This window comes from Vigna angularis, chromosome 7 (genome assembly GCF_016808095.1).
Source record: "Vigna angularis cultivar LongXiaoDou No.4 chromosome 7, ASM1680809v1, whole genome shotgun sequence".
Lineage (NCBI taxonomy): Eukaryota > Viridiplantae > Streptophyta > Magnoliopsida > Fabales > Fabaceae > Vigna > Vigna angularis.
In genome coordinates this window covers 7,036,838-7,051,973 of record NC_068976.1, presented here as the reverse complement: position 1 = coordinate 7,051,973, position 15,136 = coordinate 7,036,838, and the positions used below count along the sequence as shown (strand labels likewise).

Below are 15,136 nucleotides of genomic sequence, written 5' to 3'. Positions count from 1 at the left end.
ATGTACATTGATTATGAGTCTATCTATCAATACACCCTAGACAAATATATGTATAAATATTAGATGAATCTAACAATATACACATTAAACGAGTATGTTTATATACTCATTAAATGAAAATAACAAAAATCATTAGATATGAAGCAATATAAAAATAAACGAGTCTATTCATACATTAATTAGATGATTATAACAAAAAACATTATAAAAGTCCTTTCATATATTGATTAGATAATTCTAAGAATGCATTTATTAGACGAGTATAACAAAAGATATTAAACGATTGTTTTGATGCTCTAATTACATTATTTTAACAATACAAATTATATGAGTATGTCCATACAATCATTAGACAAATATAGCAAAAATACATTAGATTAATCATTCTACACATTGATTACATGAGTTTAAGAATGTCTATTAGATAAGTTTTCATATATTAATTATCCAAAAATAGTAACAAATGTTAGATGAATATGTCTATACATTGATAAAACGAATATGACAATATATATTATGCAAGTTCGTCCATACATAAACTATATAAGTCTATTAATTCATATTAAACAAATTTATTGATTGAACGATAAAACAAGTTTTGCATATACTTTATCATTTATATTTTTACAAAATTTACTATTTATATTTTTATAAAAATATTAATTTTCTAAACTTTCAAATGAATTTTTATGTTATATTTATAACTAAATTATAAATTTAAAAATATTTATTATTTATTTTCTCAACCTTTATAGAAAGCAACAAATAAAGTAGTTATTGTATAAAAATGATTATCTGTATGTGGGAGTTAAAGAAATCTCAAAACATTAATAAGCATAAAACTTCACCCTGAAGACATAATTATCTCTTTTCATATATTTCGAAACCAAATGATTTTTTATTTCCAAAAGTAAATACTCGTTCATTTAAAAAGAATATTTTTAGTGAAGAAATAGATATGAAGTGAGGGAAGACTCGTCTCTTTCATGGCTCTTCCACTCTATAAAAACCCCAATCCACAATCTTAGAACAACCAGTTTTCTTTTCTCTCCCACCGAGAGTTACACAAAACAAAGACAAAAAGAGAAACAAAAGAACTCATAATTTTCTTCCTTTCTCACAATGGCGGCTTTCGTTGACAACCGTCAATTCGGCACTCACATGAACCGCGTCGTTCGCAGTTGCGGGCAGGATCTGAAGCCCCCGCTGCCGTTGGATTTCGATCTGGACTCATCCAGCAGCGACGAGGATGAAAACGACGACGCTTCGTACATGAAAGAGCTCATACGAAAAGCGAACGCGGAAACGGAGGCGTCGGTTATGGACCCGCGCGACGAGGGAACGGCAGATCAGTGGGTCGCACGGAACGCCTCCATGGTCCGCCTCACAGGGAAGCACCCGTTCAACGCGGAATCCCCCTTGCCGCGTCTCATGCACCACGGCTTCATCACACCGGTCCCGCTCCACTACGTCCGCAACCACGGTCCAGTTCCCAAGGCCAAGTGGGAAGACTGGACCGTTGAGATAACCGGTCTAGTCAAACGCCCAACCCGGTTCACCATGGAACGCCTCGTGCGCGAGTTCCCCCACCGCGAGTTCCCCGCCACGCTCGTCTGCGCCGGGAACCGCCGCAAGGAGCAGAACATGGTCAAGAAGACCATCGGCTTCAACTGGGGCTCCGCCGGCACCTCCACCTCGGTGTGGCGCGGCGTGCCGCTGCGTCACGTGCTGCGCCGCTGCGGGATCCTTACACGTGCGAAGGGTGCGCTTCATGTGTGCTTCGAGGGCGCCGAGAATCTGCCCGGCGGCGGCGGATCGAAGTACGGAACGAGCATCTCGAGGGAGATGGCCATGGACCCCTCGCGCGACATCATCCTTGCGTACATGCAAAACGGCGAGCCTCTGGCACCGGATCACGGCTTCCCCGTTCGCATGATTATTCCGGGGTTTATCGGTGGCAGAATGGTGAAGTGGCTGAAACGCATTGTTGTTACTGAACTTGAGTGCGACAATCATTATCATTACAAGGATAACAGAGTGCTCCCTTCCCATGTTAGTCCAGAACTTGCCAATGAAGAAGGTATCTTTCTTCTTACTTCTACTTTTTTTAACTTATTCTTTTTTCTCTTATTTTCATGTCACATGTTTCACTTAACATTACTTTTTGTTTTGTTATTTTTTTCATCTATTTCAAAATGTAAAATATATGTTTAACAAACTATGTACAGATAAATATAGTATATGTTCAGGGTAATAGTTTCTAACCATGTAATATTAAAGTATTGGTTTTTTTACTTTGAACTTATATATAATTTTAATGAGTTAATCTTGATCCTGTGGTTTGAAAAATAATATTCAGACTCGCACGAAATGTTGTTCTCTCTAAATTTTAACTTTTCAATAGTAATATTCAAAGCCTTCTTTGGACAAAGTTCTTGGTAAATACTTAATAAGAGGAAACAAAAAGACGAAAACTAATGATGTTTTACAAATTAAAATTAATTTATATATGCAAACTTTTGAAAAAGTCGAATCCGAAAATTTCTATAAAGGTTTGAATGTGCAAGTTGATATTATCTTTAAGTGAGAAATTTAATTCATTTTATGTTCTTATTTTTCCTTCTTCTTTGTAACTGTACAGCCTAAAATTTTAATTTGAGGAATTTCGTTTACTGATTAATTTGGTTTTTAAAATCAAACCGTTGTTATTTTATTTCCGTGATTTAATTACTAAAATAATGATTTCAGTACTTTTAAAACCGTACACATAATTTTAGGAAATAATACAATGAACTACTCCAACATTACATTGCGTATGTATGAGGATGACATGTTTCTTTCCAGGAATTTTTTTATGGACATAAAATATTTACGTATTTGTTTGTTTTACATTTTTGTATCCGTGAAGGTTGGTGGTACAGACCAGAGTACATAATCAACGAGTTGAATATAAACTCAGTGATAACGACTCCGTGTCACGACGAGATTTTGCCCATCAACTCATGGACAACGCAGAGGCCTTACGTAGTCAGAGGCTACGCTTATTCTGGTAAGTTTTGCTGTTTTTAATCATGTTCCTGAGTACAGTAACATAACATAAGGGAAGTGATAGAGTGAAAGAGTATATTTTTCATAATAATTACAAGTGTGAAACAGTACGATAATATGTTTGGGATCTCTTTCAAGTTGGAAGAAAGAAAAGTGTGTTATTGGTGGCTGTGAAGTGAGAGAGTGTGGTTGTACGTGCAGGTGGTGGGAGGAAAGTGACACGTGTGGAGGTAACACTGGATGGTGGAGAAACGTGGCACGTGTGCACACTGGACCATCCTGAGAAACCTAACAAATATGGCAAGTATTGGTGCTGGTGCTTCTGGTCTTTGGAGGTGGAGGTGTTGGACCTGCTGGGGACCAAAGAGATTGCAGTTCGAGCTTGGGATGAAGGTCTCAACACGCAGCCAGAAAACCTAATTTGGAATCTTATGGTACGTATTTTTCATCTCCATCAAACTTCTCAACATCTCTTTGGTTTCTCTTTTACCTTGTTGAATAATCAATGGTGGATATTATATGATGACTTCTTGTTACTTTTATTTATTTTAATACCATTTTTATATCATATATACTCATTGTTACAAAGAAAAGGACAAGTGAGATGGTGCTTACGACTGCATAATAATTGGCAAATTACCATTTGTTCCTCTAAACTTGGAAATTAAAATTGATGAGCATTTCAGTTGACGTCATCACATGTCATTTTCATGTTTTTTTTCTTTATTATTATTGAGTGCAAAATAGTTAACCATTAATATCCTAAACTCTGGCTTATCAATGCGGAATTTGGATTTTGAGTCATAATATATATTTGATCTGAGGCATTTTTTTTTGTTTTCCTTAAATAAGTGTTATTAAATACTAATATATGATCATTTTCATTTTAAGATTAGTACTTTTTTAAATCAAACATCTAATAAATTAAATATTTTAATTTAAGTATATTTTATTATCTGCATCAATTTTACTAATATCGTATTACTAAAGTTAAAACACATCACACATTATAGAGTGTTAAACAATAATATGTTTATTTAAATTTTTTTATTGATAATATATATCATTAATTATATGGTAGAAAAAAAATTGAGTTCACAAAAGGAGAAATTTAAAATATTTTAACAGTCACTTTAGAAAACATTATTAGAGATAATACAAATGAGTATATCTTTTAAAGAACTTAATCAAATTTTTATGTTATTGTCTCAGTTATTAGAAAATAATGTATTTGAGTGAAAAATGCGTAATATATTACAGATTTAAAATTTATTTAAGCTTAAATTTTTATTTCAATGAAAAGAGAGATTAAAATAAACAAAAATATTTTTTGACACACCTAAATTTTTTACATTCATTTCACAATATCGTTACTCACTTTTTCTTCCCTTTTCTCTTGAAAAAATACAAAACTTTACGCTTTTATCATCATTTTACTTTTATATCCTGTGTCAAGTGAAGGTAAAAGTATCTCAAGATACTATTTCTCTCAAATAAAATTGAGAAAATATAACTTAACAAGAATGATTTAACAAAGATAAATGAATTCATTATATACAAAGTTAAAAAATTTACTACTGAATATGACATCTTTTTACATTACTTGGAATATGATGTACTTATTCTATTAAGATCTTGATTAAAATGTACTGATAGTATAAAATAGGACATTATTTGAGTGTATAAACCCGTTGTTGATTATTGAAACAAGTAAAGGAAGTGTAATGAAGGTATGCAATGATATGTAGGGCATGATGAACAACTGTTGGTTCAGAGTGAAGACAAATGTGTGCAAGCCCCACAAGGGTGAGATTGGAATGGTGTTTGAACACCCAACCCAACCAGGGAACCAACCTGGTGGATGGATGGCCAAGGAAAAGCACTTGGAGACATCACAAGACCCCAAACCAAGCCTCAAAAAGAGTGTGTCTACGCCCTTCATGAACACCAATTCAAAAATGTTCTCCATCTCCGAAGTTAAAAAACATAGCATCCCTGACTCCGCTTGGATCATCGTCCACGGTCACGTCTACGACTGCACTCGCTTCCTCAAAGATCACCCTGGTGGCACCGACAGCATCCTCATCAATGCCGGCACTGACTGCACCGAAGAGTTTGACGCCATCCACTCCGACAAAGCAAAGAAGATGCTCGAAGATTATCGAATTGGCGAGCTCATCACTACAGGTAATATACATAAAATCTGGTAAATCTCATGTATATATGGATTTATTTGAAATGTAAAGCATGTTTTTTCAATCACAATAAAGTAAAAATCTGAAATTTTATCCTTGCACTAGCCTGATTCTAATAGGTTTGTTAATTCTGCATGAATAGGTTACACTTCAGACTCATCGCCGAACAACTCCGTGCATGGCAATTCCGAATTCACCCATTTGGCTCCCATCAAGGAAATCACCACAAAACCACCACTACCGCCACGCAGTGTGGCTCTCAACCCACGTGAGAAAATCCCATGCAAACTCGTGTCAAAGACCTCCATTTCCCACGACGTGAGGCTTTTCCGTTTCGCACTGCCCTCAGAGAACCAACTCGTGGGTTTACCAGTGGGTAAGCATATTTTCTTGTGCGCCACCATAGATGGAAAGCTATGCATGCGAGCCTACACTCCGACAAGTGGCGTGGATGAAGTGGGGTTCTTCGATTTGCTCATCAAGGTTTACTTCAAAGGCGTGCACCCCAAGTTCCCGAACGGAGGACTTATGTCACAGCATTTGGAGTCTCTCTCCATTGGGTCCATGTTGGACGTGAAGGGTCCAGTGGGTCACATAGAGTACACCGGCAGAGGCAACTTCACGGTTCATGGGAAACCTAGATCCGCAAAGAGGTTAGCCATGCTGGCTGGTGGAACCGGGATCACACCAATCTACCAAGTGGCGCAAGCGATTCTAAAAGACCCAGAGGACCTCACCGAAATGCATGTGGTGTATGCAAACCGCACAGAGGATGACATTCTTCTGAGGGAGGAGTTGGATGCATGGGCGAAGGAACACAGTGAGCGGTTCAGGGTGTGGTACGTTGTGGAAACCGCGAAGGAAGGGTGGGAATACAGTGTGGGATTCATCACAGAAACTATCATGAGGGAGCATCTTCCAGAAGCTTCAAGGGATTCCTTGGCTTTGACGTGTGGACCACCACCCATGATTCAGTTCGCGGTGCAGCCCAACTTGGAGAAGATGGGGTACGATATCAAGAATGATTTGCTCGTGTTTTAGGGTTTCAAGAAGTAGATTACTGGACTATGTTGTGTATGAGTATTGCTAGTGTTGCTTCTGTAGATGGACGTTCGTGGACTATTGTTTGTCTCATTCTTTGTAAGTCAAGTACATGAAAAACTGTATATGATTTGCCATTATCACTATGTAACGTAGATAGGTATGTCAAGATATTTTGACTACCTTAGTGTATATAAATTCAAGTTATGCATGCTTATTTACTCTCTTCGTTTCAAGGTCTATTTTATTCCCACTAGTACAAAATGTGCTTTTAAACTCGCACAATAGACCTCTCTTTACACCAAACCGCTGCCTATTCAGACACGGTGGCAGTTTCGTTATTGAGATCTTATAGGCCTCGGTTCAGACTAGACCGGTGCTAAAAAGAACCACCACTTCGGTTGTGAAGGCAACCGGTGCCTAATTAGCGGTTTCGAACGCGGTTAAGAGAAACCCAAGGTGGAAGGGGTATATTGCATCGGTTGGTAGGGAGGACCGAGGCATATAAGCCTCTACTGCCTCAGGCCCAAGAAGGACCGAGGCATATAAGCCTCTTATTTCCCAAAAATTTTCCCCAAATTGAACGAAAACCTAGCTCCCTCGCTCTCGCCTCCCCTCGCTCTCGCTCTCGCCTCCCCTCGCTCTCGCTCTCGCCTCCCTCCCCTCGCTCTCGCCCTTGCCTCCCTCCCCTCGCTCTCGCCTCCCTCCCCTCGCAATCTCGCTCCGTCGCTCTCTCAGTCTCGCTCCGAAGACTACTGCTCCAAAATCTCCTACGAGTGCGTCGCCTCTAGAGGGAAGAGCAAGCGGTGGTGGTGCGTCAATGGTGGCGACGGTGCTAGGTGGTGATCAACGGAGCGTCGTGATGGTGCGTCAATGGATGTTTCTGGTGAAAAAGATGAGTGCGATTGGGGTTTTTCTGATGTTGATGGTGGTGGTGCGAATTAGGGTTTGATGACGGCGGAGGAGGAGGAGAAGCGGCGGAGGAAAATGCGGAGGGCGGAGGAACGATGCTCATGAGCGCCGCTTCGGGTAGCTGCTTCGGGTTTCAGGCAGTTGTGACCGTCGCTGGGGAGCTTTTGACCGTAGTTGCTTCGGGTTTCAGTAGAGTTTTGCATTTGTGTGTGAGATTTTGTTTTGATTTGTTGAATTGAATCCGAGAATGATCTTTTGAACAGTTTACCGAAGCTTTGGAATCAAAAGAAAAAAAGATTGGTTTGTTTATGTGTTTAAATTGAAGCGTGATCAAGGTTTACTTGCTTCCTTTATACTAAAAATTTGTTTGTTTGGTTCTGGAGGTGCTATAAACTTTGTCAAGGAGCTTGAGCAGAGGCATAACTGGCTAAAGAAGAAGAAAATAAAAATAAAAAAGGATCCTACTGCCTCGGTTCAGCCTCCAACCGAGGCAGTAGAGGAGGGAGAGAAACAATTTCGGTTCTAATAACTGAGGCCTAATCGTACCATTTTATGCCTCGTTTCAAAATCGAGGCATAAAGTCTACCACTTTTTACCTCGCCTGAATATGTTTCGGTTCAGGAACCGGTGCCTATCAGCGAAAATAACCGCTGTCATTTTCCCTAACTGTACTAGTGTCCCTAATACCTTCTCTTATAAATGAGAGCAACTTCAAATAATTTTAAAATGACACTGTCAAACTATTCATTAATATTAAATCTCATGACATGTCGATGTGTTATAATTCTTATATAAACTAAAGATAATGATCATTTAAAACAAATAAATATATACAAAGTCTTACAAATTAATTTTTGAAGTTAAATTAGATTTTAAGTTCAAGTTTTATTTTTATTCTGAATATGGTAGGTTTTTTACACATCTACGTCAAATTTATCCAAAATTTATGAAAATGAATAAGCCAGACAATAATTACTTATTGTAGGTTAAGTTGTATGGATTATGACAACTTCAAGCGCTAATTATGATAATTTCATGAGTTCATAATTTTTTTAAGAAAATGAAGTTGTCAAAAGTAACAAGGTCTTTAATGTTAATATTAATTTTTGAAAAAGTGAAGTTATGAGACATTTTGAAAATTTTGTATTAATATTTTGTATTGAAGAGTGATAATGATGTTAACAAAGTTGTCGTATTCATGAAGATTTCACTTTTTCATAACGAAGAAAATATGTGGAGTATTTACGATTTTACTTTTAAAATCCTCAGGAGTTCACATGTCTTAATCCATTATCAATAATTATTTTCTAACTTGCTCATTTATGTAATTGTTGACAAATTTGATCGAGATATGTAAAAGAAAAGCAAATATTGCATTGCAACTTGGAAGGCTCACTATCTATACTAGTAATGCTATCGAAGATCTATATTTAAACATTACCTTCTTAAATATTTTTAGGACTTTGTTAGCATAAACTAATTTATTATGAGAAGAATAATTATGTTAAAAGCAACATGTTTATAGTAGTTACTGATTTCTGAGTTGAGGCCATAAGATGTACGATAATAAATTGGTGAGGTTGGCTGCACGGCTCTGTGAGTGTGAAGCAGCGAAAGAACAATGCATGGCCTTACCCTTCACGTTAGCATAGGTCAAGAAAACTCAAGCGTTGTTTGGCGCACGGAAAGGTCACCTTACTATATGTATATATGAACCAGTTTCCACGCACATCAATGCGTCCTTTCTCACTGAACTCGCTTTTGTCCTATTGCTCAGGAATCTAACTCTAATATCTTACTCACATGAATAGTAAACTATAATAATTTCCAATGCTTTTCAAGAAAAAGAATCTGTGAACGTACATGCATGTGAATTATAATAATTCCATCATTTTCTTCTTTGTTCTAGGACCATATATATTGTTTCTGGCAGTGTTAAACACATGATTTCTTTTAATATATTCTGATATATGATAGAAAGATAAAAATGGAAGTAAACATTAAATGTTGGAGTTTTTGTATATATTATTCTCTTTTTCTTAGCAGATACAATTAAATATTTACTATTTTTTACCGTAACTACTTTAAATTTTATTTTGTTTGCAAGCCTCAAATTATTTTGATACTACATAATGCTTAACATGCTCTTTGTGTACATGTTTAAGTTTACTACCAAAACACAACATGCTTAAAATATATTAACTCCTTTTTCACTGGACGCGAAAAATAAAAATAAATATGAAAAAGCTGTCTGGATCATTGAATTGGCTGGCTTTTTTTAATTAATGAATGAAAAAATTGATCTATTACGTCAGGAAATCTAACTAAAACTTTATGCAAGCTAATATCTCATTAATCAAGGAAATAATAATATTAAAATCCACACAATTTGGAAATGATCTCCAAGGAAGTTGGGAGGAAACAGTCAAATATTTCATATCAACCGCTACTTCTGTGATATTTTGTATCAGTGGCCAAAGCAGATAGTTAATTTTAAAACATTGAAATTGTACCATATGGACCGGGCGATCCGAGAGCAACGCATACGGATCGGGCGGTTTGAGAGCAATTCCGGCACCAATATAACGGTCGACGTTTCTTTAATCATTTTTACTCATCTGATAGCATTGCCGGACGGCTGGCATAAACACTCACTACACGTTGTGCGACCAGACCATTCATCCTTCTACTCGGATGAGTAATGACGGTCTACCGTACGGGCGGATGCGCAAGGCCGGTCGGTCGGTCGGTAAACTGGGTCATTAAGACTAGGATTAAGATAAATGGTGATTAGAGCCATTGGGCTGGAATTGGACCGTGATTAACATTTTACTAATCCCAAGCCCATGGCGAAAATTATAAATACAGGTCAGAGGTGAGTGGTAGAGAGGTTGCATTCACTGCACATTCATTACTATTTCATTGAATCGCCAAGCGATTCCTGTACTGACTTTGGCATCGGAGAATCTTTGACAGGTTCCCTCCCGGACGGAAGAGTGAACAACGGAGTTTGGAGCGAGACCGGACAACTAGAAGACAAATTGTGGAGGAGTTTGGTGACTCAGACCCAATAACCGAAACATTTTGGCGCCCACCGTGGGGCCAAGTTACTTGCAAAACCCAATGGTGACCACGAGAAACATGAGTATGGACGACCCAACAGAGATGATTTGGATGCTACAACAGAAGATGAAGGAGATGAAGCAGCGTCATGAGGCGGAACTCATGACCGTCAGGGCCGAATGTTCAGCACGCATTGCCCGAGAGGGAGCAAGAGAAAAGGGGGAAGGAGAGCAGGCTAAGGTGCGTGGCCAGGCTGCAATGGAGGATCAAGCCGAACACAGTAGTGGGCCGGACAAAACGTGGAAACCCACAGAGCCGGAGGTCGAGGGAAGTAAGGCTAAATCAGTCCACGCGGAGAGGGCCGCGGGGGACAAGCAATTGGTAATAAAAACTGAGACCTCACCCACATTGTTACTCCCCTTCGTCCAGGCGATCATGGACGTCCAGATATCGGAGCAATTCGTCTCGCCTCAGTTTAAGATATACGACGGGACGACAGACCCAAAGGCCCACATCAAAACCTTCTTCCAACACAATGGCGTTCCGAACTGGTAACGACACAATTTGGTGCCGAGCGTTCTCCTTATCATTGGAGGGGTAGGCACTTGAGTGGTTTAACTCACTTCCCCCCAACTCCATCGAGAATTTCACTAGACTACAACGCCTGTTCAATCGCCAATTCGCTGGCAGTAGCACCCAGGACTTGACCATCTTCGAGTTGGTCACCCCGAAACAGGGGAAGAAGGAAACTTTGAGAGCGTTCATGGACCGCTACCAGAATACCGTCTGGCGGGTGAAGAGCTTGAGCCTGGAACTCGCCTTGCAGTACGTCCTACCCGCTCTCAAGCCCGGTCCATTCAAAGATAGCGTCTGCCGATGGACGCCCAAGACTATGGAAGAACTGCGAGAGAGGGCATCTGATGAAATAAGGGTGGAGGAGATGAAGCTGTCATACAAGAAAGAGAATTAGGAAATCAAAATCGATGGGGGGAAATCGGGCGGTCAGACTAGGAAGCCTGGGGGATTTAAGCAAAACGAACCGCCCTGGGGACTGCGATTCCAACAATACACCCCTTTGAACGCCCCTCGAGCGAAAATTTTCCTGGAAGCTTTGAGTGCGGAGTTGATCCTGGAGCCGAAAAGACGACCCACTCCGTCGGGGGAGGATGGAAATAAACACTGCTTGTACCATAAAAACATGGGCCACACCACGGATAAATGCGTGACCCTAAAGGATAAAATAGAAGAATTAATCTGTGCGTGGCAGCTGAGAAAGTATGTGCGGATCGACCGACCACGTACACCTGTGGATTGGCCGAGTCCACGACGAACCAGCCCCAGGAGGCCGAAGAGACAAGAAAGATCTAGGCAGGACCGGACCGATCGCCCACGATCGGAGAGACACCGAAGTAGAAGCCGCAGTAGAAGCCACGACCGTCCACTGCGAGGACATATCAATACGATATCCGATGGCTTCGTTGGAGGAGGATCTTCTGCATCCGCCCGCAAACGTCATGTGAGGGCCCTCCGATTCGTCCACACAGTTGACAAGCCCCGACGGACGATGTCGTCCATTACGTTTCCGGATGAAGATTTCCATGCACTCGTCCATATCTTCAAGCTTTTCTTGGATTCTTCTAGCCATACTTCTAGTAATGGGTCCATGCCCTAAGTCATCAAAACAGAACCATTATAAACTTGGCCGGGCGGTGAACGGAGAGTTGTTCCCTAAGAACCACTGCCGCCTGGATCCTTCGCAAACCCAAGTTGATGAACGAGGAGTTCCAAAAGGAACCACTGTCAGCTTGGTTGGGTGGTGAACGGAGAGTTCTTCCCGAAGAACCACTGACGCCCGGATCCTTCACAAAACCAAGTGGATGAACGGGGAGCTCCAAATGGAAACACTGTCAACTTGGCCGGGCGGTGAATGGAGAGTTCTTCCCGAAGAACCACTGCCACCCAGCTCGGTCAATCCCGAGTTGAGTTTTTTTATCGATAAACGCTATTAATAGATAGCAAGATAACGAAGTCAAACGACCGATAAGGTCATAGTGATAACTTAGGCAAATTGAAGAAAGCAAATCATATTAATGTGTAGGGGATATACAAAAAGTCGGTCATCGGACAACACGACCAACACCTAAACAAGTCAAGATGTTGGCCGACCGGCCACATGAACAAATACATCAAAGTATTTAAAACAAAAAAGTAAACATCCTCGGCCCCCTCATCAACGTCTTCGACCTCCACCCTCTGATCACCGACCCCGACGCGTGAAGGGTCCTCCATCTCCTACGGTTCATCCTCGGCGGTCGGGGCATCAAGGTGAACCAGGACCCCATCAAAGACATCTTTTTCAATGTCAAAACCTAAGGCATAGGGCTCACGAATCCCTGCTAAAATGGACGCTTGATGGAGAGCTTTATTAAAACCCTCCTCGTGTTCAAACACGATGCCCGCCTCCAGCTCGGATACCTTCTCTTTGGCCTTCGCCAAGTCATCCGCTAGCGCTCGGTTCTTCTGTAGGAGTCCGCCCTCCGTTTTCTTCTGGCGGGTGACTACCACCTTCAGCTGCCCACACTCCTCCAGCAGCAAGTCATGGTCAGCTTGAGCATCACGAAGCTGATCTGTGGCTTCTGCTAACTTCTCTTAGACTTCGTCCAGCTCGGCCTGGAGCTCATCGTTCTTCTTATCGGAGTCGTCCTAGGTGATCAACCCAGACGTTCTCAACCCCCCTGCGGTTGGCAAACTCCATGAGATACCAAGCCAGGGAAGTTGCCCGGGTAGACATTTCCAACATTGTGTGGGTCAATTCAGCCTCCGAAAGCGGCTCTATCAACGCTCGGTGCGTAGAACTTATGTGAAAGTTCGTTCGGTCGCTCATGTTGAATGCGGGGCTGAACACCACGCCCGACAGCGAACGAGAGGAGGACCCCTCCTTTCCTTTACGGGCCTTCTTGGAGGCCGAGCGGGAAGAGCACCCTTCTTTCTCCTTACGCCCCTTGTCCCCCTTTTTGTGCCCATTCCTCTTCCTCACGAAGGGTAAGGCAGAAGTGGTGGCCGCCTCGGAGGAGGGATCTACGAACACGGCTGGAAGGCTATGGTGGGGCTCCTTTTCCATGGCAGCGACGTCTTCAGCAACGTTAACGGCTGGATCAGACTAAGAGCTGGCCGGAGTAACTATCGGCATCCGGCTAGTTGAAGACGCACATCTAACGATGGGAGGACATAGGGCGGTCGCGGAAACCCTTTCCCGGGAGCACGAAGAGCTAGCACCGGCTCCTTTCCTCCAAGCCATAAAGTTGGATTTGCGGGGGGAGGAGCACACATGGTATCTGGCAAAAACCAAAAAATTCAGCTACGTTAACACCAACATATTGAAAGAAACGAAATGAATATGAAATACCATACCGAACGCCTTTTGTTCACAATCCTCATGACGAAGGCATTTGACTAAGTTGCGGGCATAGAGACGGCGGGGGAGAGCGTTGATGGTCTGAACGACCTCCAAATCAGTCGGGCTCATTGTACCAACTGGATATGCTTTTATTCTCCTAGGGTTCCTTGTCCAACAAAAAGGGAACAAGGGATTTCCCGCCGCATCATGAAACTCATGGCGGCCGCACTCCTCAATGATGACTTTAAAAAATTGGTTCTCGAAATTCTTATACGAATCAGAGAAAGGACGGAAGATGGTCCTATCTTTGACGGACATCAAGAAAACCCAACCACCCTTCGGGAGCGGGCGAACTTCAAAATAATGGAAGAAAACCGGGATTGTCAGATTTACGCCAACCGCCAAACACATTGCTAAGAATGCGTGGACAGCCGCCCAAGAGTTCGGATGTAGCTATACAGGGGCGACGTTCATTTCCCGGAGAACGACCATTTGAAACTCTGTAAACGGCACCTGGATATAGAGTTGATCGAAAAGATTGGCATACATAAAGAAGAAGTCATCCGGGCTCGATCCCTTCTCGTACTAAACTCGCTCATTCCTTAGGCTGACTCCCGCCTGAATCAGTCGGGAGTCATCTACGTCTCGGACGATATATAGCCGGCCGATTCTCCATGTCAGCTCCTTTTTAGTACCATACTCTGACGCAAACAAGTTGGCATCGTGAGGTTCCCAATCGTACCCCGAAATGACAGTCCCGTCACTGTCCGGCTCTAATGGCGAGTCATCTACGAGACTACCACCCTTGAGAAGGTGGATAGGTATCCCATAGATAATCCTTTTATCCCCACCAGTGGGGAAATTAGACTCTGGCCCCAGAGACCGGACAAACTTTTCCAAGAAGGAGGACGACACTGAGCTCGGTGAAGAACCACGCTCGCCATCACCGCCCACTGACCTCCCGCCGCTTCTGCCTGACGACTCCAAAGAAGACTCAACATGGACGACCGCCATTTATTACCTGAAGAAAAATGAATGCTCTAAAGTTGAAAGAAGAAGGAGAAAGTGAAAATGACAGCGTCCCCACCCTCTATTTATAGGAAACAATTTTGTAACCGTCAAGGCATCCTCACCGTAAAAAAATATCACGATTGACGGTCTAGATGCGGGGCCGCTTCAACTTCTGCCTCTATGCACACGACATGTGTATTCCCGCCCAAGTCCAGTTTCAAAAATCGGTGAGAAGAAGCCCAACAAACTTGGCCCAATTGCCAAGATGAGCACCATCCAGCCCAACCATTGACGAAGATGCGGGTCAATGACCGGAGCCCACACACCTGTTGTCAAGATTTCAACCAGTATTAAACCCAACGTTACTTATGTGCACAAGGGCTTGGGGGGCTTGTGTACCATATGGATCGGGCAGTCCGAGAGCAACGCATACGGACCGGGCGGTCTGAGAGCAACGCCGACACCAATA

The 15,136-nt window shown here is 41.8% G+C and overlaps 1 protein-coding gene across 1 annotated transcript; it reads left to right on the top strand.

The window, feature by feature from the left end:
- The first annotated feature begins 1,027 nt into the window (after positions 1 to 1,027).
- LOC108320980 (nitrate reductase [NADH] 2) lies at positions 1,028 to 6,505 on the top strand. Its single transcript, XM_017552587.2, has 5 exons — positions 1,028 to 2,080; positions 2,909 to 3,049; positions 3,250 to 3,482; positions 4,797 to 5,235; positions 5,386 to 6,505. The coding sequence occupies exons 1-5, from the start codon at positions 1,123 to 1,125 to the stop codon at positions 6,282 to 6,284; spliced, it is 2,670 nt and encodes an 889-aa protein (XP_017408076.1). The 5' UTR covers positions 1,028 to 1,122; the 3' UTR covers positions 6,285 to 6,505.
- Positions 6,506 to 15,136: the final 8,631 nt, after the last annotated feature.